Source organism: Pantherophis guttatus, chromosome 4, assembly GCF_059756535.1.
Source record: "Pantherophis guttatus breed Tessera chromosome 4, ASM5975653v1, whole genome shotgun sequence".
Classification (NCBI taxonomy): domain Eukaryota; kingdom Metazoa; phylum Chordata; class Lepidosauria; order Squamata; family Colubridae; genus Pantherophis; species Pantherophis guttatus.
The window spans coordinates 100,330,725-100,353,652 of record NC_142066.1 but is presented as its reverse complement, the minus strand read 5'-3'; the positions used below and the strand labels follow the sequence as shown (position 1 = coordinate 100,353,652).

The window sequence follows — 22,928 nt, the reverse complement described above, 5'->3', positions numbered from 1 at the left end:
ATATAATAATAATAAAAAGGAAACTTGATCAAACAAGCTACAGTTTATGTCTCAATGATATATGCATGCAGTTTACTGAATAATTAATAGAAAACAAAACTAAAAAGGTTATGCCACATAATTTTAAAATATGCTTCAAAATTATGAAGCACAGTAAAATTTAAGCCACAATAGTAAGCACAATAGTCCACAATAATTGGTGAAAAATTCCTATGTTAAATACTTTTAACATGGATAAGTAAATGAATCACACAAGAAAGGAGACAACAAATTCCAGACTTCTGATGTAGCCAGAGATAAGCCCATTTCAGTTATTTTATTTTTCTTAAACATCACTGTTACTCTCTGGAACTGCCGTCTATATTGTGGCTAAAAGATCTACAGACCTGTCATTCTCTGAGTTTCCAGCTATCTGTCATATGTTCACTTAATTTCCCAGAGAAAATAGGGCCCACACCTGTTTTCTTTTCTCATAGCTTTGCAGTAAATCAGTATCAGCAACAGCTGCTATAGCAGAGGAAAGAAAACTCTGAAAAAGGAGACTTAGAAAGCAAAGATTTTTATCCACGACTGGAAGATGAAGATTAAATGCAAGATCAACAAAAATGTTTGTGTTTGCTTTAAAAATTCATTAAAAATAACCTATTTCTGAAAAAAAATGCTGGTTATTTGCTATTTATTACAGGAAAAAAATGATACTTCTCTTGCAAAAAATGAGGAGAGATTTTTTTAAAAAATACAATTACATTAGCTTTACGCAATGCATGTAACAAATGTTACAACTCCCTCTTGTTTGTGGTGGGCTGCCTCTAATTCAACTCTCAAGAAATGAGCATAACTTTTGGTTCAATTATGCTATATATGTCAGAACTTTCATTCTGCTCTCATAACCTGACTTAATTTAATATAGTGCATATTAAATCTGACTTAATTTAATATAGTGCATATTTAAATTTGCCCCAGCAGGTGGCAGCAGCAAATTCACCTCACCTTATCTTGGAAACCAAATCTTTTGTCCTGTTAGGAAAAAAAATGTTAATACGCCAGGCCTAGGGAAATCTAAAAAGGCTACCAAAGGCTAAAAATTTACTTCTGTAACACTGCCAAGAAAACTGCATGGATGCAGCTATCAGAAATGAGCCAAAAATATTAGTGATAATGTAAATAATATTAAATGTTTAATGTTAAATAACACTTGTATTGCAATATCAGTAATTGCCTCAGGTTTGTGGCCAATTGAAGATTTGAACCCAAGTCTCGCTGTCTTAGCCCAAAGCAGGGATGAAATCAAGCAGGTTCTGACAGGTTCTGGAGAACCGGTAGCAGAAATTTTGAGCAGTTTGGAGAACCGGCAAATACCACCTCTGGCTGGCCCCAGAGTGGGATGGGAACGGAGATTTTGCAATATCCTTCCCTTGGAGTGGGGTAGGAATGGAGATTTTCCAGTATCCTTCCCCTGCCACACACACCAAGACACGCCCACCAAGCCACACCACACCATGCCCACCAAGCCATGCCCATAGAACCGGTAGTAAAAAAAATTGGATTTCACCACTGGCCCAAAGCCAATACTTTGCAAATAATGTCATTAAGATGTATGAGCTTGAACAAGCTGCAGTATGATTTGACTATTCTACCTACATCACTGCGTTGCTTGAAGGAAAAAACCCAGAGATTATTTTAGCCAATTTGAGCAACTTCCTAGAGAGACAAGAATAAAAAGGGACTAAATAATACAATAAAAGTGGGACAGATTACAATTCTGTCAATAAAATACATTAGAAGATTCCTGGTGCAGTTTACTATGCTGAAATGTATACTCGCCTGCAAGCAATTTTTTCATAAATAGAATAGCTGGACTTATTTTGATCACTGTGTTGTTCATTTCCTTTAAAGGGCAATTGTGCAATGTTGGCGCAGCAAACAATTTCAGGATAAAAATACCTCTTATGTGATCTCCCAGTTATCAAATGAGAAGTAAAATAGATGCATTTAGCAATTCAATTCCTTTAAGAGTAATTAATAATTATTGATTGCAGGACATCACTTATGTAATTGAGAGGTAATCAATTTATGGCATTAAACTGCACTTTGAATATGCATGCTAAGTTATGCTACCAAACTAGTCACTTTGGGAAACTGCCATCAATCATACATCATGTTTATGGCTTATTCATCGGCACAAAAATTCCCTATCAGCTTACTACTTTGTAAGGAAGCACATTGCAACTAAGGAGTACACATCAGAAGCAATTGGCAGATGAAATTCAGAAGCCATCAAAAATGGATGCTCAAAGATTAGGCACCATGACAGAATTCTGATATGGCTGAATAAATAGATTTTCTTGAAAGCCACCTGACTGCCAATACATTCAGCTTTAATGTTTTTTCTGCAATGATAGAAAAAACTGATTCTTAGAAAGTTGAATTGCATCTATCAATTTATACACAAATTGATTTGCACATATGGGTTTGATAAAGTACAGCAGCCTGAGGAAAATCTTGCTAAGATTCCATATTTACCAAATCTCAAGTAAAGCAAAAGATAGCAGGTAGATAAATAGATCTTTAAAAATTCTGTACCTGATTATCAGACACAAGTGTACAAGTCCCTGAAGCTTTTTTGGCAAGGTTTTTCAGAAGTGGTTTCCCACTGCCTTCTTCCTAGGACTAAAACAACACCCAGCTTTGTTCCCAAGGAAGGACTAGAATTCAAAGTCTCCTGTTTCCTACTGTAATATCTTTACCACTATACAAACTGACTCTCTAGATAATCAAATAAGCCTATTCAAACTAACAGGAGCTTCTACATTTTACATGTAGGGAACAACAGTATGGGGATTGCAAGACACAAGTATATGGATTGGCAGAGTGGTGGGATTCAATTTTTTTTACTACTAGTTCTGTGGGTGTCACTAGGTGGCATGTGACTGGGTGGGCATGGCTAGGTGGCCATGTGACTGGGTGGGCGTGGCTAGGTGGCCATATGAGTGGGTGGGCGTGGCTAGGTGGCCATGTGACTAGGTGGGCATGGCCAACTCAACACGATTTCTTTGCTGGGATTTCCAGTTGGCTCTGCGCGCTTCGAGATGCTCCTCGCCCGATCCCCGGCACCGTAAAAGCCTCCAGAACAGCAAAAAAACAGCTGTCTGGAGGCTGGAAACCCTCTCCCCGGGCAAAGGGGAGAGAGGAGAGCCGACAGGCGGAGGTAGAGCCTCCCAAGTGCCCTAGGAGAAATTCTGGGGCGTGAAGGGCGAGAGCTCCCTAGAAGCCTGTCAATCCGCTCCAGACCTGGGTCGACTCTGCTAATTAGCAGAGCAAGAAGCCGCGACCAATTCTGCTAAATACAAATGAGGGGAACTACAACATCCTGAATTGCTGCAGGCAGAACAAGCCAGGAGAAGTCAGACTGCAAGTATTTAACTTAACTCCAATGTTTATTGCCTCCTTCGGAAATAACAATTTAGTAAATTTGCAACAAAATGGCGATTGAAGCTTGAAAAGGGCATGGAAAATGAAAGTTAAAGGAAAGTTTCGTTTCGCTGGAAGCCTCTTGCCTGAAAAGAGCTTTTGTAATGAGAGGAGGAGGATTTTAAGACATCAATTTAAGTTTGGGGAAAACTTTTGACTTTGATGAACTTTTCCTTTTGGCTTCTGACTAAAATATAAAGATTAATTTAACCTAAACTGAGAATGGCCTCAAAACCTGTAAAGACTGTTTCCACTAAAGGAACTGGGAGTGCTGGAAGTTCCCCAGCTCGCACTTTTAAAATGCAAGCCTCTGCACCCCCAACAGACCCACAGACTTTAACGATTGAAATGATACAAGAAGCCCTAATAGCTACGCAGACTAAACTTGCCACTGTGATTAACGAAAAAATTAATGAAACTAATGAAAAAATACAGGCTGTTTCAGAGGACATTTCAATTCGGAATCAGGAAATTACGGAAGATATATTACTGGCATTTAAAGATCTGGCAGGCAATATTGAAATATTGGATGACAAAGTTGAAGAAATTAAGCAATCTACAGAAATTTTGGATAATAAAGTTGCAGAGACTCAGAATAGAATTGAAAGGGCTGAAGCTGATGTAATCATGATTCAATACAGGGATATGGAATTCGCTTTAAGAATAAGAGGGGTAAAAGAAAACAAACAAGAGAATTTGAAAGAAATGATGTCAGAGGCATTGGCACAGATGTTAGGGGAGAAGAAAGTGGAGTTAGGCTGGCAGATTGACAAGATATATCATGTCAATTCATGGGTGGCCAGACAGAAACATCTACCAAGAGACATTGTAATATATTTTACTACAAGGAGATTACGCAATGAAATTTTACAGGCTACCTTCAAAAACAAGCTTCAGGTGGAAGGCCAGGAGGTGATGACAATGAAAGAAATTCCTCCCAAAATGTTGAGAGCTAGAAGGGATTATGCCTTTCTGGTGGATGAACTGAAAAAGCGTGAGATACAGTATAGATGAGAAGTGCCAGCCGGCCTAGTGGTGACATATTCGGGAGAGAGATATCGCCTTAATACAATTGGGAAAGCAAGAGATTTTTATGTCAATGGCTGGGACATCCAAATCACCAGAAGGAAAAAGAAAGAAGGAAGTACTGGAAGGAGAGAGAGAAGAGCTACTGACAGTGGTTCAGGGGGAGTTTCAACGAGTCAAGAAGAATTGTTACAGATTGCTGTTCAAGATTTGGATTTAATTGATATATCAGAAGAACTGAAGGATCAAAGACAGACTAGAGCAGCAACAGCTAAACGCAGGAAGAATTAAGACAGCAACAATTTCAGATGGCAACTCAAGAAACTACCAAAACAGAAGCAGTGGGAGGAGCCAGACCTAAAGGTCAAATGAGGCAAGAACATCAGAAAGTGCTCCAGATGCTTCAGAGACCCAGAGATGGGAACTAGATTTTTAACCTGGAATGTCAACGGTTTGAATTGGCCACAGAAGAGGAGGAAAATATTTCACTATCTTAAACAATTTAAGAATGATGTAATTTGTTTACAAGAGACTCATATTAGGATACAAGATCAAAAATATTTGACAAATACAAGATTAGGTACACATTATGTAGCAGCAGCACCAGAGAAGAAAAACGGTATAGTCATATATTTGAAAAGAGACTTAATTGCCAAATTAATTGAAGCAGATGATCAAGGAAGATTTTTAGCGATTGAACTTTTAATAAAAGGAGAAAAATTACTGGTAATTGGAGTATATGCCCCGAACCAACAACAGGAAAATTTTTATAATCTTCTACATTCAAAGTTGATACAATGAGGATACAAGACTTGTATCCTATTGGGTGACTGGAATGGTGTTTTGGACGTAAAAAAGGATAAGAAGGGACCTAAGCAAAATGGTTTAACAAGAGCAAGATTGCCCAAGTTGTTTTTGGAGATGATGGATGATTGGGAGTTGAGGGATATTTGGCGTGGAAGAAACCCAGAAGAAAAAGATTTTACTTTCTTTTCGGATAGACACCAATCCTTTTCAAGGATTGATTTTATACTAATTACTAATGATCTTTTTTCTAGGGTGAAGAATACGAAGATTTGTTCAAGGATATTGACAGACCATAGTCCAGTCTGGTTGGAACTGGAGTATGGAAAAGGGCCTAGGAGGTCCTGGAGGTTAAATGATAATCTGTTTAGATATGAAGAAAATGTAAAAGAGTGTAAAAAATTTATGAAGGAATTTTTTGTTATGAATATGCAAAAGGGTACATCTATGGAAATGGTATGGGATGCAAGTAAAGCATATATGCGAGGCATTTTGATATATTTGAATAATAAATATAGAAAAAACAGGGGGGAAAAAGAAAAGAATTAGAAGAGATTAGAAAACAGGAACGAGCTTTGATAGCTAATCCAACAGATAAGAAAATTAAAGAGGCAATTAATTTACTGAAAGGTCAATTTAATATGTTAATAGCAGATCAAGTGGCAACTAACTTACAATATGCTAAACATAATACTTTCTGTAACGCTAATAAACCAGGTAGGTGGTTAGCATATATGTTAAGGAAAAAGCAGAAATTAAGGACTATAGAGAAAATAAAACACAAGGGTAAAGAGGTTTATGAGCAAGAACTGATTAAAAAAACTTTTTTTAGAGTTTTATTCAAGGCTGTATGCCAGTGAGAAAATTCAAGATATAGATATAGATAGATATTTGCAGAAAGAGAACATCTACATAACTTCAAAAGAGCAGAGGGATAGTTTAAATCAATTGATAACTTCTGAGGAAATTTTGTTTGCAATTAAGCAGTTGAAAGTGGATAAAGCTCCTGGGACGGATGGTTTGACAGCTGTTTATTATAAAAGCTGTTTATTATAAAAGTTTATTATAAAATGGTGGAACTATTGAAGGAATTATTCAATAATATACAACAGGGAGGAGAGGTACCTCCAATTTGGAAGACAGCTTTTATTTCTTTGATCCCAAAAGAGGGTCAGGATCATACAGATCCTAAAAACTATAGGCCGATTTCACTTTTAAATACAGATTATAAGATTTTGCTAAAATATTAGCAAATAGATTAATGACAGTTATGCAGCAAATGATTCATCATGATCAAACTGGTTTTATAAATGGTAGACAAATGAAAAGTAATGTAAGGCAAGTTGTTAACTTACTAGAGTATTTGGGAAGGAACAACCAGGTCCCCGCAGTGCTAGTATTTTTGGAAGCTGAGAAAGCCTTTGATAGATTGAATTGGCATTTTTTATTAAAACTAATAGAAAGGATGCAATTTGGAGAACATTTTACACAATCTATTAAGGCAATATATCAAAAACAAACAGCGCAAATAATAATCAATGGTGGTTTAACACATAATTTTAATATAGAAAAAGGAACAAGGCAAGGTTGTCCCTTGTCTCCGTTATTGTTTATTTTGATGCTGGAAATTTTATTAAATAAAATACGTGGGACTGATATAATAAAGGGAATTAGAATTAGACGGCATGAATATAAGTTACGGGCATTTGCGGATGACCTGGTTGTTACCTTAGCCCAACCAGTACAATCGATTACAGCCTTGATGGATATAATTAACTTATATGGACAAGTATCTGGTTTTAAAATAAATACAGCTAAAACAAAGATAATAGCTAAAAATATGACTAGAAGCCAAAAAGAAGAGATAGAAAGGGTAACAGGATTTGAGATAGTTAAGAAGGTTAAATATTTAGGGGTGTCACTGCATTCTTTTATTTACCAGCTGAGCTCTCAGTTCTGGACTATCAGACTTTCCATAGCTTGCCAAGAATCCTTATCAATAAGCTAAACTGCGCATGTCATCCACCCACATTCCTTCTTCACACACACACTTTCCTTTGTTCTCTTGCCAAGAAAGGTCCGGCTGAGAAAATAGCCGGCACGAACTTTTGCAAAGATGTAACAATTAATTTCTTTAGATAGTTAGATGTTTTATTTTCTTTATAACAAATAAATGAGTTTTTTCTTAGAAGATATATCTTCGGGTTTTGTTTTCTTAAAGTATGCTTGCAAGGAAAAGCCTCGATCCACTCCTCTTAATCAAGGTGCGATTGTCCCAAAAGCAGAATGGGATTAATCAGCGCCCTCACACCTGGTAGCAGAGGATGGTTGAAATTATGGTTTTTTCCTTGCTTTGTTACTTTGATAAAACCTCTAGGCTAATTAGACAGATGATTATTTATTTTGCGACCGAGGAACGCTAATTAATTGTCTGCTAAGATGCCGAAACAGAAGAAAAAGGGCAAAATGAAACTCAGAGCCGTGGGAGGAGAAGAAACAGATGAAATGCTCTTACAAAGGGTTCAGAAGGAAGATAAAGGCGAAACACTATGACTGAGGTCAGTAACGCCCCCTTCCAATTATGCAGTTGCCCCAGAGCCTTCTGATTTTGTAACGCTTGGTGCAGAGCCAGATTCTCCACAAACAGCAAAGCCTTTTTCCTCCTACGCAGAGAGAGAACCAATTTATTATCCCTCTCAAACCTTCAGGGTCATTCCTAAAGAGCAAGCTATAAGAAACTATCGTGACCAGATAGAAATTTTTGAACAGAAGCTATCCCAGGCAAAAATGGATTTATTTATGCTTGAGCAAGATAAGAGAGAGTCTAGTGCTTTCAAAATCTCTAAAAGCGCCATTTTTGCTCCTTCTTCTTCGGAGCCAAAGACACTCCCCCTGGTGGATTTTGTGTCAGGCCAATCAGAACAGAGAGCCGTGCACACGTCACATGAAATTCTCACCGATCAGATTACAAATGCCACGAAAGCAGAAAGAGCTGAGCTGCCCGAAACGAAAGGTGCAGCACCATCTGCTGGCGAAAGTAATTTACTAGAGAAAGCTGAAAGGCATCGCAGCCTACATGAACATTTTGAACTATTACAGCAGACTTTAGCAAACATGTCTCTAACTCACTCAGATATTCAGGCTGCAATGCAACAAGTGTCTCCACAGGCTCAATCTCCAGCACGCCCTGGTGGTGCTGGTGTCCTTTTAGATGGAACACAACAAAGCTTAATGCAGCAAAGGCAAATGACTGTGTCTCCAGCAGGCCATGTTAATATTGCAGCTCAAATGCTACAGCAGCCACAAATGCATGCACACGTGCCTCCAGCTGTACAATCAGGGCCAGCTCCTGGTCCACCTCCAGTGCAACAAGTGCCTTTACTTCCACAGCCAGCACCTCAAATGCACATTCTTCAGCAGGCATCTTCTGTTGCTCCATTGGCTGGTGAGTCCAAATTAAAGATGTCAGGACAGAATTATAAGGCCTGGGTCAGTGAGATTGGATTGTTACTTCGCAGAGAAGGCACTCACTGTATGATTTTTAATCCCCCTGCTCAGCCATGGTCCCCTGCAATAAGAGATTTAGAAATTAAAGCTTGCACAACATTATTGATGTCCATGGATACTGAACTGCAGGTTACATTTTTGCCTGATGCAACAGCCCAACAAATTTGGGCCCAATTGGAAAATCGCTACAGGCCTGTTTCAATTGAATCTTCATGTTTGCTCATGTCTGAATTCCATGGTTCGAGATTGAAACCTGGTGAACAAATTGGAGGACATTTGACCAAACTGAAAGGACTGAGAAAAGAATTAAGAGAAAGAGGCTATAACCGTGATGGCGAACCTATGGCACGCGTGCCACAGGTGGCATGTGGAGTCATATTAGTGGGCACGCCAGCTCAGCTCAGGGGTGCATGCGCGCGCCGGCCAGCTGATTTTCGGGCCTTCTGGGCCCACCAGAAGTAGGGAAACAGGCTGTTTCCTGCCTCTGGAAGGCTGGGGTGGGGGGTGGACAAGGCCCGTTTTTCTTTCTTACCTGGCTCCAGATCCTTTCTATGCATCTGGGAAAGGCGAAAACAGCCTTTCCCACTCCCTTGGAGGCCCTACGGAGGCTGAAAGGGCCCATTTCCCGACTCCCGGTGGGACAAGAAGTGACGTTTTTGCCTGTCCCCAGCCTCCAGAGACTCCTAGAGAGGCTCCTAGAGACTCCTAGAGAGCTCCTAGAGATTCCTAGAGAGGTTCTGGAGGCTGGGGACAGCAAAAAATGTCACTTCCTGTCCTACCGAGAGTTGGGAAATGGGCCCTTTCAGCCTCCGTAGGGCCTCCAAGGGAGTGGGAAAGGCTGTTTTCTCCCTTCCCAGATGCATAGAGAGGATCTGGAACCAGGTAAGAAAGAAAAACGGGCCTACGAGGCCATCATTTGCCAGGAGTGGGGGTGGGTGGGGTTGCATGCACATGCCCGTGGACATGTGCGCGCGCGACCCTCCCCTGACCCCCCCTCTCCTGGCACGCGATGCCAAAAAGGTTAGCCATCACTGGGCTATAATATTGATGATAGTCAAATGATCAGCATTAGCATTAATTCTTTGAACTATTAATGGAAAGATGCCATTACAAAGATTAACCAAGTCCCTATTGCTCAACGCACAGTGGACAATGTATGCAGACTTTTAATTGAAGAAGAAGCACTCATGTTAGCCATGCCACACTTGAGAGGACCACCCGCATCAAGGGCTCCAGCTACGCGCCCCTTCCAAGGAAGGGCCTATGCTCCAAGGATGCCAAGGTGCAACACCTGCAATCGTGTGGGACATGCTACCCGGGATTGTCCCCAACAAGTTCCAGCTCCCGTCTCATACCAGCCCAGAGGAACAGACTCCAGAGGCAGAGGCAGAGGCGGAAGACAAGGTCGTCGTGGTCCCCATCGTGATCCACAAGCTCCACTCGCCACATTGGCTTTAACCAATGATCCACAACCTCAACCAGAGTACGACAGACAACTCCTGTGGACTATGGATAGTGGTGCAGCATTGCATGTTACCTACAGAAAGGAACTTTTTACAGAGATGCATGAACCTGAACCTGAACTACGTGAACTTTATTCTTTTTCAAATCATCCTTGTCAGGTCAAAGGAAAAGGAACTGTTTATGTTGAAGAGCTCGATGCATTCATTCCTGATGTTTATTACATACCAACAGCAACCAGTAATTTGCTTAGTCAGTGTCACTTGTCTAGAATGTTAAAATTCCAGGTTCACCACCTTGAAAAAGCAAGTTACATAGTTAAAGATGGAGATATTGTTGCTGAAACCATATTAATTGGTGGTGTTTATTACTTAAAGCCAAAGCCTAAAACACAAACACAGGCAAGTATACAAACTCCAAAAAGGGAGAGCACAGGCCCAGAGAGAGATGCTCCAGAGAGAGATCCTGTTGCTGCTCCAAAGGCTCCTAAAGCCAACAAAAAGAAAATTGGGAAACAGGTTGCTCAGAGCAAGCCTGAGGTTCCTCATAAAACTGTTAATATTGAAAATTCACTAACTGGTAAACCTTTGCATTCCAGGTGTATCCATAAGTGGCATAGAAGATTGGGGCATGCCAGTCTCCGTGTTCTTAGGAAAATGCCGGAGTTCGCAAAAGGTTTGGATGTAAAGGGGTATAAGGTGTTTTTGGATTGTGCTGTCTGCAAAAAGGGCAAATCCAAAGCAGCAGCCATTCCCAAACGCGCTACACGCCTGTCAACACGCATTTTTGATTTGGTTAACACTGATATAGTTGGTCCTTTTCCGCCATCATTTGGTGGTAGAAAATATTTTCTAACAATTGTTGATAATTACTCTAGATATGGATATGTATATCCTATGAAAGAAAAATCTGAGAACTTTCAGATCTTTAAAGACTTTGCAGCCCTTGTTTTTACCCAACACCAAGTTCGCATTGCCAGAATCCAGAGTGATCGTGGTGCTGAATTCATGTCTCAGTGTTTCCAGGACTGGATGCGTAAGAATGGAATTCTTCATCAGACGTCGGCTCCTTACACACCGGCCCATAATGGGGTCATAGAACGAAGACAAGGGGTACTGCAAACCATGATGCGTTGTCTCCTAGAAGACGCCAACCTTGATACGATATACTGGGGTGAAGCTATCAAATATGCAAATTACATTGTCAACCGTACTTGGAGCAGTGTAATAAATCAGACTCCTTTCTTCATGTTGTATGGCTACAAGCCCGATCTTAAAAACATCCATATTTTTGGTTCATATGCTATGGTGAACATTCCCTTAGCTCAAAGAAGAAAAGGAGGTCCAGCAGCAAAGAGATTGAGATTTATGGGTATTGATGATAACTCAAAATGGAGCAAATTTATTGACTCTAAACATGTAATTGTGATTTCCCAATCTGCTAATTTTGAGGAAGATGTTGACTGGTCCAGGATTCATTCCAATGATCCTGGAGTTTATTTTCCTAGAGATGATATTGCTGATGCTGTGCAGATTGATGATCAAGATTCCACTGGTTCTTCTCTACCCAATGTTCTGTCTTCGCAAGCCGCGGATGCTGACGCTAGCAACGAATGTGAGGACGAGGACGAAACAGAAGAAGACTGGACTGTTGTTCCGAGACGTTCCAAGAGGGCCACAAAAGGAATCCCTCCACAACGATATTCTTGGCAACTGACAAAAACACCCTTGCCTTTGATTTGCAATGTTACACTTCCACCTGATAATTTCACACAAATCAAGCAGCTTCCTGATTCAGAGCAAGACAAATGGTATGACGCAATGCAGGTTGAAATGGACAGTCTAAAGAAACTTAAAGTGTTTACACCTGCAAAACCTCCAGCAAACAAAAAGGTCATTGGCACTCGATGGGTCTACATAATCAAAAAGAAGCCAAATCAATCAAACATGAAATTGTTTCAAAATAACTATGAGGTGTTGTGGCGAGAGGTCCAGAAAGACATGGAGACTTGGAAAAAGCTGCAACTGTCTTTACTTGGAAGAATAGCAGCAGTTAAGATGAACATTTTGCCAAGATTTCTGTTTTTGTTTCAAATGATTCCGGTGCTTAAAAGTGATAAACAACTGAAAGTTTGGCAAACTGGACTTAACAAGTTTGTCTGGAACGAGAAAAAGCCGAGAGTGAAATTGAAAATTATGCAAGATGTTCCAGAAAGAGGAGGCCTTAAACTTCCAAACCTACAGTTATATTATGATGCAGCAGCTTTAACTTTAACAAGTGATTGGTTTGGAAGTAAAAAGGCTGGAATATTGAATGCAGAAAGTTTTGATCTTGAATTTGGATGGCATGCTTACTTATTTTAAGATGACAAAGTTGATAAAGTATTTAAAAGTCATATACTTAGAGACTCTTTGATGAGAGTTTGGAAGAAGCACCGACTCAAATGGGATTATAAAATACCGCTATGGCTGGATCTTGGTCATACCTTGTGGAATACAAATATAATGTCACTCGGGGGGTTTTTATACAAAGAGGTTCTTTTTACAGATGCGGGCAGATGGCAGCTGAAGACATTGCAGACACTGTTGGACGAAGGGATTAATTTAACCTGGTTACAATATAATCAATTACAATTGAGATGGAAAGAGGACCAAAAAACTGGTATTATGTTGCATGAGGAAGAATTGGTTAGACATATAAGAGAGAAAGGTCCAATGCATATTAAAAGGCTTTATAATGTTTTGCTAGAAAGGGATTCAGAAACTGAATTAGTTAAAGATTGTATGATTAAGTGGGCACAAAATTTTGAAGAACCAGTGATGTTGGAAACATGGGAAAAAATTTGGGTTCAGAATGTTAAATTTACACAGTCGCAGAATCTGAGGGAAAATTGTTATAAAATGTTTTATAGATGGCATTTAGATCCTAAAAAGTTGTCATGTATGTACCCTAATGTTCAGCCAAAATGTTGGAGATGCGAATGTTTGGATGCTACGTATTATCATGTTTGGTGGACCTGTAGGAAAGTTAAGGCTTTTTGGATAAAAATATGGTGGGTCATGCAGAATGTTTTGAAGAAAAAAATTCAATTTTCTCCACAATTGTTTTTATTGGGTATAGTTAAGGGTTTTACACGGGGTGAAATAAAACTAATATTGTATATGATAACAGCAGCAAGATTGTTGATAGGTAAATATTGGAAGAATGAAGTTTTGCCTACTATCGAGGAATGGACTTTGAAGATGGCAAGTTTTGCAGAGATGGCGAAGATCTCAGCATATTTAAAAGATTGTTCACAAGAGACTTATGAATGGGAATGGAAAAGGTGGATAGAATATGTTCAGAACAAATACCAAACTAGAAAGTATCAAATAGCTTTTATTTGAAAATAATGTATTAGAAATATCTTAATGTAAAGAGACAAAGAGGAAAAATTATATAGGGGGAGGGATGGGTTCAGGTTTATATATCAGTGTTATTAGTTATGAGTACATAATAGGGAAGTCTGGGGGGGAGGGTTAGGGAGGGTTAGGGAGGACGGGAAGTTTGGGGAGGGAGGTGGGGGGGTGAAAAAAAAAGGGGTGAAAATGTAATTGTAAAACTTTTGCAATAAAAAAAAAAAAAAAAGAAGCCAAATGGTGAGTCATTGTACAAGGCCAGACTTGTAGCTCAGGGTTTCGCTCAACGTTATCCTGAGGACTACACAAATACCTATTCACCGACAGTTTGAACTGAGAGTGTAAAAATTGCTTTAGCAACTGCAACTATCTTTGGTTTAGAAGTTTTCCAGTTCGATGTTGACACGGCTTATCTACATGCTGACCTAGATGAAGAGATCTACGTGAAAAGTCCTCCAGGATTCCGACAGCAAGAAGGGGATACCTGGTTTCTAAACAAAAGTCTTTATGGTCTGAAACAATCTGGTTTAATGTGGTATTTATATCTTACTGACAAACTAAATTCAATGGGCTTTATTAAGTCTGAAACTGATAAGTGCGTGTTCACAAAAAGATCTAACAATGCATATGAGATAGTTCTTGTTTATGTTGATGATATTGTTTATATTGGTCCAAATAAGTAAACGAGTGAAATTTTTGCCAAAGTTTGCAGAGATACTTCACATTGAAATCTTTAGGTCATATTAGCACTTATTTAGGTGTTCAGATTGAAAAAACACAGAAGGGGTTCAGTCTTTCACAAGAGGATAAAATTGAATAAATTTTGCATCATTGCAACATGAAGGATGCTAACACAACAAAGACACCCATGCAAACAGATTTTCATAACTTGACACAAGAAGCAAGTCCTGAGTTCGAGGATCAAACACTTTATCGTTCAGTTATTGGGTCACTATTGTACATTAGTAGTTGGACCAGACCCGACATTGGACTTAGTGTTAATCTCTTGTCTCGACACGTAGGTAAGGCAAAACAGTTTCATTGGACATGCGTTAAGAAATTATTGAGATACCTAAAATACACTAAACACATAAAGTTATTGTTAGAACCAACACATACAGATTATGCAGAATTATGTTGTTATGCAGATTCTGATTGGGCAAGTGATAAGAAATCACGTAAAATTACTTCAGGTTATATGATATTCTTAAATGGATGTCCTGTTTATTGGCAAGTATGTAAACAGAATTTTGTTTCTTGTTCATCTACTGAAGCTGAATATGCTTGTTTTTCAGATGCATGTAATTCTCTAACTTGGTTTGATGCTTTAGTCACAGATATCTGGACACACCCGATCCGACCGATCACAGTGATGGAAGACAATGAATCGGTGGTTTATATTTCTGAATCACATTTCACAGGTTCTAGGTCCAGACACATTGACATCCGTTATCAAAACATAAAGCATTTAGTGAAAAAAGGTTTTGTTAAAATGCAATATGTATCTACACTTGATCAAATTGCTGATATGCTCAACAAACCACTTCCAGCAGCTCAACACGAGTATCTGGGTAAGAAGATGTGTTTTATTTGATGATGTACCTGATATTCGCTCAACTGGCAAAAGAAGGGGATTGTCACTGTGTTCTTTTATTTACCAGCTGAGCTCTCAGTTCTGGACTATCAGACTTTCCGTAGCTTGCCAAGGATCCTTATCAGTAAACTAAAATGCGCATGTCATCACCCACATTTCTTCTTCACACACACACTTTCCTTTGTTCTCTTGCCAAGAAAGGTCCAGCTGAGAAAATAGCCGGCACAAACTTTTGCAAAAATGTAATAATTAATTTCTTTAGATAGTTAGATGTTTTATTTTCTTTATAACAAATAAATGAGTTTTTTCTTAGAAGATATATCTTCGGGTTTTGTTGTCTTATAGTATGCTTGCAAGGAAAAGCCTCGATCCACTCCTCTTAATCAAGGTGCGATTGTCCCAAAAGCAGAATGGGATTAATCAGCGCCCTCACAAGGGGTTTATATTATGACCACAAATACGAAATTATATCAGCACAACTATGAACCGTTATGGCAAAAAATACAGAAAGAGATGGAAAATTGGAAAAAAACTACAACTGTTTTTGCTGGGAAGGATAGCCGCAGTAAAAATGAATGTTTTACCAAGGTTTTTATTTCTTTTTCAAATGATACCTATACTTAAAAAAGATGAAAATTTGAAGGAATGGCAGAAGGGCATAAATACATTTGTTTGGGCAGGGAAAAAACCGCGAGTAAATCAAAAGATAATGCAAGATACATGAGAAAGAGGAGGTCTTAAAATGCCCAATTTAAGATTGTACTACGAAGCTGCTGCCCTCTCAGCAATTACTGATAGGATAAATTTAACGGAGGAAAGGATATTAAATATTGAAGGATATGGTCTGGTCTATGGCTGGCATGCTTATTTATTGTATGATAAGAAAGTAGATAAGACTTTTCAAAGTGATATATTAAGAAATGCTCTATTACGTGTCTGGAAAAAGTATCAATATAAATTAAATGATAAGTTACCAATATGGACAGTACCCAGACACGCGATAGAGAATATAAATTTGGAACAAAAGCAAGATAAGACTACATACAAAGAACTCCTTTATAAAGAAGGAGTCAGACTACAATTAAAACCTATGGAGCAATTAAGAGAAGAAGGAATAATTAGAACTTGGTTTCAATATGGGCAGCTGCAGGCCAGATGGAGAGAAGATCAAAAAATTGGTATTTCGCAACAGGATGAGAATTTGATGAAATAAATAAGAGACAAAAGTCAAATGCATATAAAAAGGTTGTATAATGTGTTAGTGGAAATAGATTCAGAAACAGAGCTAGTCAAGGACTGTATGATAAAATGGGCACAAAATGTAGGAGAACCAATAATGATGGAAACATGGGAAAAGATATGGGTTAGAAATGTAAGATTTACACAAGCTCAAAACTTAAGAGAGAACTTTTATAAAATGTTTTATAGATGGCATTTAGATGCAAAAAAACTAGCCTGTATGTATCCAAACTTAAAACCTAAGTGTTGGCGATGTGGATGTGAAGATGTTACATATTTTCATATATGTTGGACATGTAAAAAAATTAAGGCTTTTTGGATAAAAATATGGTGGATTATGTAAAATATTTTAAAGAAAAAGATTAAATTTATACCACAGGTTTTTTTTTGTTGGGAATAGTTATGGATTGTACTGTAATAGAAACTAAGTTGGTTTTGAATTTAATAACAGCTGCCAGGTTACTGGTGGCACAGTATTGGAAGAAGGAAGATCCACCTACTATTGAGGAATGGACACTAAAAGTCGTGCATTTGGCAGAGATGGCAAAAATTTCAGCATATCTTAAAGACCATTCAAATGAAAGATACATAACGGAATGGAGAAGATGGATTGACTATATTCAAAACAAGTATCAGACTAAAAAGATTCATATAGCTTATGAATGAAACATTTTAAACTTTTAGCTTATGTTTATAGTGTTTTGAGTTATAAGGAGTTAAAGACCTAGAAAGAATTTGAAGTCAACAATTTGTTAGCATATTTTAGTTTTATGTTTGTGGATGCTATATCCTGTGCTTGTTCTGGGAAGTCAAGGGAGGGGGGTGGAGAGAAGGCTGAGGAGGGATGGGTGGAAGGGCAAGGGGGGAGGGAAGGGCTGAGGGGGGAAGGGCGGGGGGAGAAAATGTTTGTATTTCTTATAAAACTTCAATTTAAAAAAAAAAAGAAAAAAAGATAGAAATAAAAAATAAAAAAAAACATTATTTCTTTGCCTTAATTACTGTTTTAAGTATAAAACAGTTTGGACTCAATTGTGGTTGTAAGTTGAGGACTAACTGTACATGTGAGACAGCGACTTTCCCAAAAATGGTGGGCACAATCCTAGTTCCCCCTATGAGGATTCCCCCATCCAGACCTTTTGCAATCCCCCAAAGTGTCAAAGGAAACCAGTTTCCATACCCTTAAGGCAAACCAAATACAAGTCGTCCTCACTTAATGGCCGGTTGCTTAGCAAGTGTTCTAATTTACGACTGGCCTCCCCAGAGCTACTTGACCTGTTTTTGGAGTTTTGACAGCCATGTATACATACACCCACAATTTATGACCAGTTAAACATCCCACACAGTCATGTGACTATGGTTTTCTATGTTTTTTGCCAGTTTCCAACAATTCCTTCTGGTTTCCGGTTAAAAATGCCCATTGGGGAAAATTGACTTGTTTAACAACCATAGTGTTTGCTTACTGACCACAAGGTTCACTTAACGACCAGGTTCTGCAACCTTAAACACTCAAAGAGCCATTTGTCTATTTTCTTTTAAACAGATCTCTGTGTGTGTGTGTGTGTGTGTGTGTGTCCCTCTCTCTCATCTCTCTCTTTCTCATCTCTCTTTTTCTTTCTGCCTCTCCCTCTCCTTCTCCATCTCTGTCTCTGATCTGTCTCTCATCTCTCTTTCTCTTTCTCCCTTTCTCTCTCTCAACTCACTCTTTCCCCTTTTCTCTTTCTTTCTCTCATATCTTTCTCCCCCCTCTCTCATCTCCTCTCTCTTATCTCTCTTTTTCTCTCATTTCTCTCTCATTGTGAAGTTTCCGAAAGATGCCCTAATTAATTCATGAGCCACGAGCCAAACTTCAAAAGAAATACAGTCATTTATTAGGAGCACCATTTCGTCAATATTCGGATGCAGCTAGAACTAATCCCACGCAGATTTACGTGGGATTAGTTCTAACTAATTAGTTCCCCTATGACCCTGTCTCTCCCCTCCTCCCTGGCCATGTCATAAATCACATTCTCCAGTTAACCACTTTGGCTGGCTGTGAAACCCACAAGTCTCTTACTGATTGCAGTAGAAAAGCATCTATGGAATGTAATTTCAGTTAGAGAAATCAATCAGCTCCATCAGTTCTCCCTCCCTCCTGCTCATGGCAACTTGAAAGCTTTGCAAGTTGACACTCATCTTTTTCTCTTTCTTTCTCACTCTCTCGCTCTCATCTCTCTCTCATCTCTCTCCCTTTCTCTCTCATCTCCTCTCACTCCTCTCTCTCTCTCATCTCTTTCTCTTTCTTTCTCCGTTTCTCATCTCTCTCTCTTCTCTCATCTCTTTCTTTCTCCCTCTCTATTTATCTTATCTCTCTCTCTCTCATTTCTTTCTCTCATCTCTTTCTTTCTCCATTTCTCATCTCTCTCTCATCTTTCCCCCTCTTTCTCTCATCTCATCTCTCTCTCATCTCTCTATTTCTTTCTCCCTATTTCTCATCTCTCTTTCTCTCTCCTTTTCTCTTTCTCTCTCATTTCTCCCTCTCTCTCATCTTTCTCCCTCTCTCTTTCTCTCTCATCTCGTCTCACATTTCTTTTTTCTCCCTTTCTCAACTCTCATCTCATCTCTCTTTCTTTCTCCTTCTGTGTTTCTCATCCCACTCTCATCTCTCTTTCTCCCCCTCTTTCTCTCTCTCATCTCCTCACTCATCTCTCATCTCTCTTTTTCTTTCACCCTTTCTCTCTTTCTCATCTTTCTCATCTTCCTTTCTCCCTCTCTATTTATCTTATCTCTCTCTCTCTCATTTCTTTCTCTCATCTCTTTCTTTCTCCCCCTCTCTCATCTCTCTCATTTTTTTCTCCTTTTCTCAACTCTCATCTCATCTCTCTTTCTTTCTCCTTCTGTGTTTCTCATCCCACTCTCATCTCTCTTTCTCCCCCTTTCTCTCTCTCATCTCCTCACTCATCTCTCTCATCTCTTTTTCTTTCACCCTTTCTCTTTCTCATCTTTCTCATTGCTCTGTAGGGCGACCCGGGGTCCAATTAACTGAGGCGAGACCAGGTTAAGTCAAACAGGAACTCTTTATTTCTAACAATAGCTGTAGAGGCTTGGAATAAACAGAACCCAGAACAAGGGGTTTGACAGCTATTTATACTGTAGCTGTCAAACTAAACAACCAATAGGAGGGCAACATTCTCCCGCCGGCAAGTCCGTGCGTCTCAGCCAATCAGGGACGCCCGTCGTAAGTCGAGGACTTAACACCCCTTCCCCTCTGGATGGAGCAGGCGTAATCGGCCAGATACGCAGGGCGCCTGCACGTTCGACTAGATCTACGCAGTTCAGGGGTGGCTGCCTGAGTAGTAGGCGGTGCTTGTGTCACCAGCGGAACTCCCGGCGACTCGTCTGGAACACCCGAGTCGGCCTCGTCGTCGGATTGCTGGCCAGGTTCTTCCAGTAAGTTGGGCTCTGGGGCCGCGTTTGAGCTAGGGACAGTTGGTGTATAGTTAGGGGTTGGAACTGTTGCGGGCTCATCCCGGCCGGCTGAGATATCTGTATGGGATGTTAAACGGGCTCTGATTTGATTCAGATGACGGTGCCAGAGCCTGCCATCGGGTAGCCGGATTTGGTAGGAGTACGGGCCGGTGTTTTGCTCAATGGTTCCTGGTAGCCATTTGGGTTCGCCCCCAAAGTTTTGGGCATACACAGAATCGCCAACACTGAAGCTACGGTGGCGACTGGTTGAGTCAGGGGGCTTCTCTGGAGAGTAGGCAGGGTGCAAGCGGTCGAGGTCGGTGCGGAGACGTCGGCCCATTAGAAGTTCTGCGGGGCTCCTGTTGGTAGAAGGGCATGGAGTTACGTGCTGTGCCAACAGGTATAGGGCCACTTTCTCCTGCCAGTCCCCGTGGGTGAATCGGGAGAGGGTCTCTTTGGCTGACCTCACGGCCCTTTCTGCCAAACCATTGCTGGCAGGGCAAAATGGTGCCACCCTGGCGTGGTGTATCCCATGTCCTGCTAGGAAGACCTGGAAGGCAGCAGATGCTAGTTGCGGGCCATTGTCCGAAACGATGACATCGGGCAACCCGTGGGTGGCAAAAAGTCTTTGCAAGGCCCTGATTAGGGCGGCCGAGGTGGTTGATGCCATGGCGACTATCTCCACCCACTTTGAGTAGGCATCGACCACCACTAGGAAGGTTTGCCCATGGAAGGGTCTGGCAAAGTCCACATGGATTCGTGACCAAGGCGACTTTGGCATCTCCCACTCTTTGACTGGAGTGGCGGGGGCTGATGGTCGGGACAGTTGGCAAGGCTGGCACCCTGCGACCCACAGAGTGGCCGCTTGATCAAAATTTGGCCACCAGACGTAACTGCACCCTAGAGATTTCATCCTAGCTATTCCCGGGTGTCCCTCATGCAGAGATTCCAAAACTCGCTGCTGGAGTTTGGCGGGTACTACTACTCTATTTCCCCACAGCAAACACCCTCGCTGTACAGACAACTCATGCTGTCTGACGTGGTATGGCTTGAACTCAGGACCTACACTTCCCGGAGGCCATCCCCTGCGCACCCAGTCTAAAACTCTGCGGAGGATGGGGTCTTTAGCAGAGTGGGTCGCAATATCGGAAGCAGAGAGTGGCAGGTGCAGGGACTCAATGAGGAGGACCTGAGAAGTCGGAGAGGGATCATAGATAGAGATGGGCAAGGGGCAGCGGCTGAGGGCATCTGCATGTGTCAGAAGTTTGCCCAGGCAATAGACGAGAGAATACGAGTAAGCGGCTAGGAATTCAACCCAGCGTGACATGCGAGGGGAGAGGACCTGGGGCGTCGCGATGTTGCCAGCCAGGATGCCTAAGAGGGGTTTGTGATCTGTGACTAAGGTGAAGGGCCGGCCATAAAGGTAATCATGGAAACGCTTGACGGCTGCCACAGCAGCCAGCGCCTCCTTGTCAATCTGGCCATAATTGCGCTCCGTGGAGGAGAGCGTCCTGGAATAAAAGGCAATGGGGGCCTCAGTGCCATTAGGGAGGGCGTGGCTTAAAACGGCCCCGATCCCGAAGGGGGAGGCGTCGGCAGCAAGAACTAAGGGAAGGCTTTCAGAGTATTGTACCAAAACGGCATCAGATGACAGGAGGGATTTGACAGCCTCAAAGGAGGATGCCTCCCGGGGGCCCCAGCGCCAGGGGTATTTCTTATCTAACAGGCGGTGCAGGGGTTCGGCAACAGTGGCCTTGTGTGGCAAAAAGGTGCTGTAAAAATTCAAAAGCCCGAGGAAGGCTTGTAGGTCGGTTTTGTTGCCAGGGGTGGGGGCCCGCTTAATGGCAGCTATCTTTGAAGGGGTGGGATGTATGCCAGAGGCATCAATCAAATATCCTAAGAATTCAACTTGGGGCACCCCGAGTCTACATTTAGCCTTCTTGAGTTTAAGGCCAGCCGTTTGGAAACGGCACAGGACTGTCCTCAGCTTGACTTTAAGTTCTGACTGGCTGGAGGCAGAGATGATGATGTCATCAAAATATGGAACGACTCCTGGCAGCCCTTGCAGGAGTCGCTCCATAAGGCTCTGGAATATGCCTGGAGCCACACTAATGCCAAACTGGAGGCGGTGGCATTTGAATGCCCCCCGGTGTGTAACTATGGTCTGGGCTGCAGCTGTGGCAGAATCAACGGGGAGTTGCTGATAGGCTTGCGCCATGTCCAGTTTGGCAAAAATGGAGCCTTTGCCCAATGAGTGCAACAAGTGTTGCACTACGGGTACAGGATAAGGGTGGGCTTGGAGGGCCTTATTTACTGTATTTTTATAGTCCGCGCAGATGCGGATAGACCCATCAGGCTTGATGGGTAGGACTATGGGGGTCTCCCAGGGGGCGTGGTCGGTGGGTTCAAGAATGCCCTGTGCAATAAGTTTATCTAGCTCTTTATCCACCAGAGGTTTGAGTGCAAATGGCACCCTCCTGGGCTTTAATCTAACGGGGGCTACTTTTGGGTCTAAATTGAGGGAGATGGGAGATCCCTTATATTTACCTAAGTTGTCGTTGAAAACGTCTGCGAATTCAGCCATGAGATCCTCAAAGTTATCAGGGCGTACTGAATGGATGCCAGTTATGCCAAGTCCCAAGGCGCCAAACCAATCGAGCCCTAGCAGGCTGGGCAGCGGGTCTCGTACGATGATCAAAGGAAGCTTGCCAGTGAAGGTCTTGTGCTCCACTAGGAGCTTGGCGCCACCCATGACAGGAATGTCATTCCCCTGATAGTCCCGGAGGCGTACTTGGCATGGTTGAAGGGCGCGTTTTTGAATATTTGGTGCCACTTGCTTTAGAGTGTGCCAAGAGATTAGGGACTTGGAAGACCCCGTGTCGACCTCCATTTGGCAGGGGTTTCCTTCTATGGTAATTGTCATGTAGATTTTCTTGTTGGAACTAACTCTGGTTTGGCGGGCAGACACTGCAGGAGCGTTGTTA

The 22,928-nt window shown here is 41.2% G+C and overlaps 1 protein-coding gene across 8 annotated transcripts in view; it reads right to left on the bottom strand.

Annotated features, from left to right (window-relative positions):
- Positions 1–22,928, bottom strand: part of CPNE4 (copine 4) — a 517,058-nt gene that overhangs the window by 169,933 nt on the left and 324,197 nt on the right. Inside the window, exon 1 of one of the 8 annotated variants that reach the window (XM_087892523.1) lies at positions 224–417. The exons of 6 other annotated variants lie outside the window; for them this stretch is intronic. In XM_087892523.1, coding sequence (XP_087748649.1) covers positions 224–232 — 9 coding nt within the window. In that variant the 5' untranslated portion in view covers positions 233–417. Of the gene's footprint in view, positions 1–223; positions 418–22,928 lie in introns of those variants that run through there. One more of the 8 variants, XM_087892521.1, reaches the window with a different exon arrangement.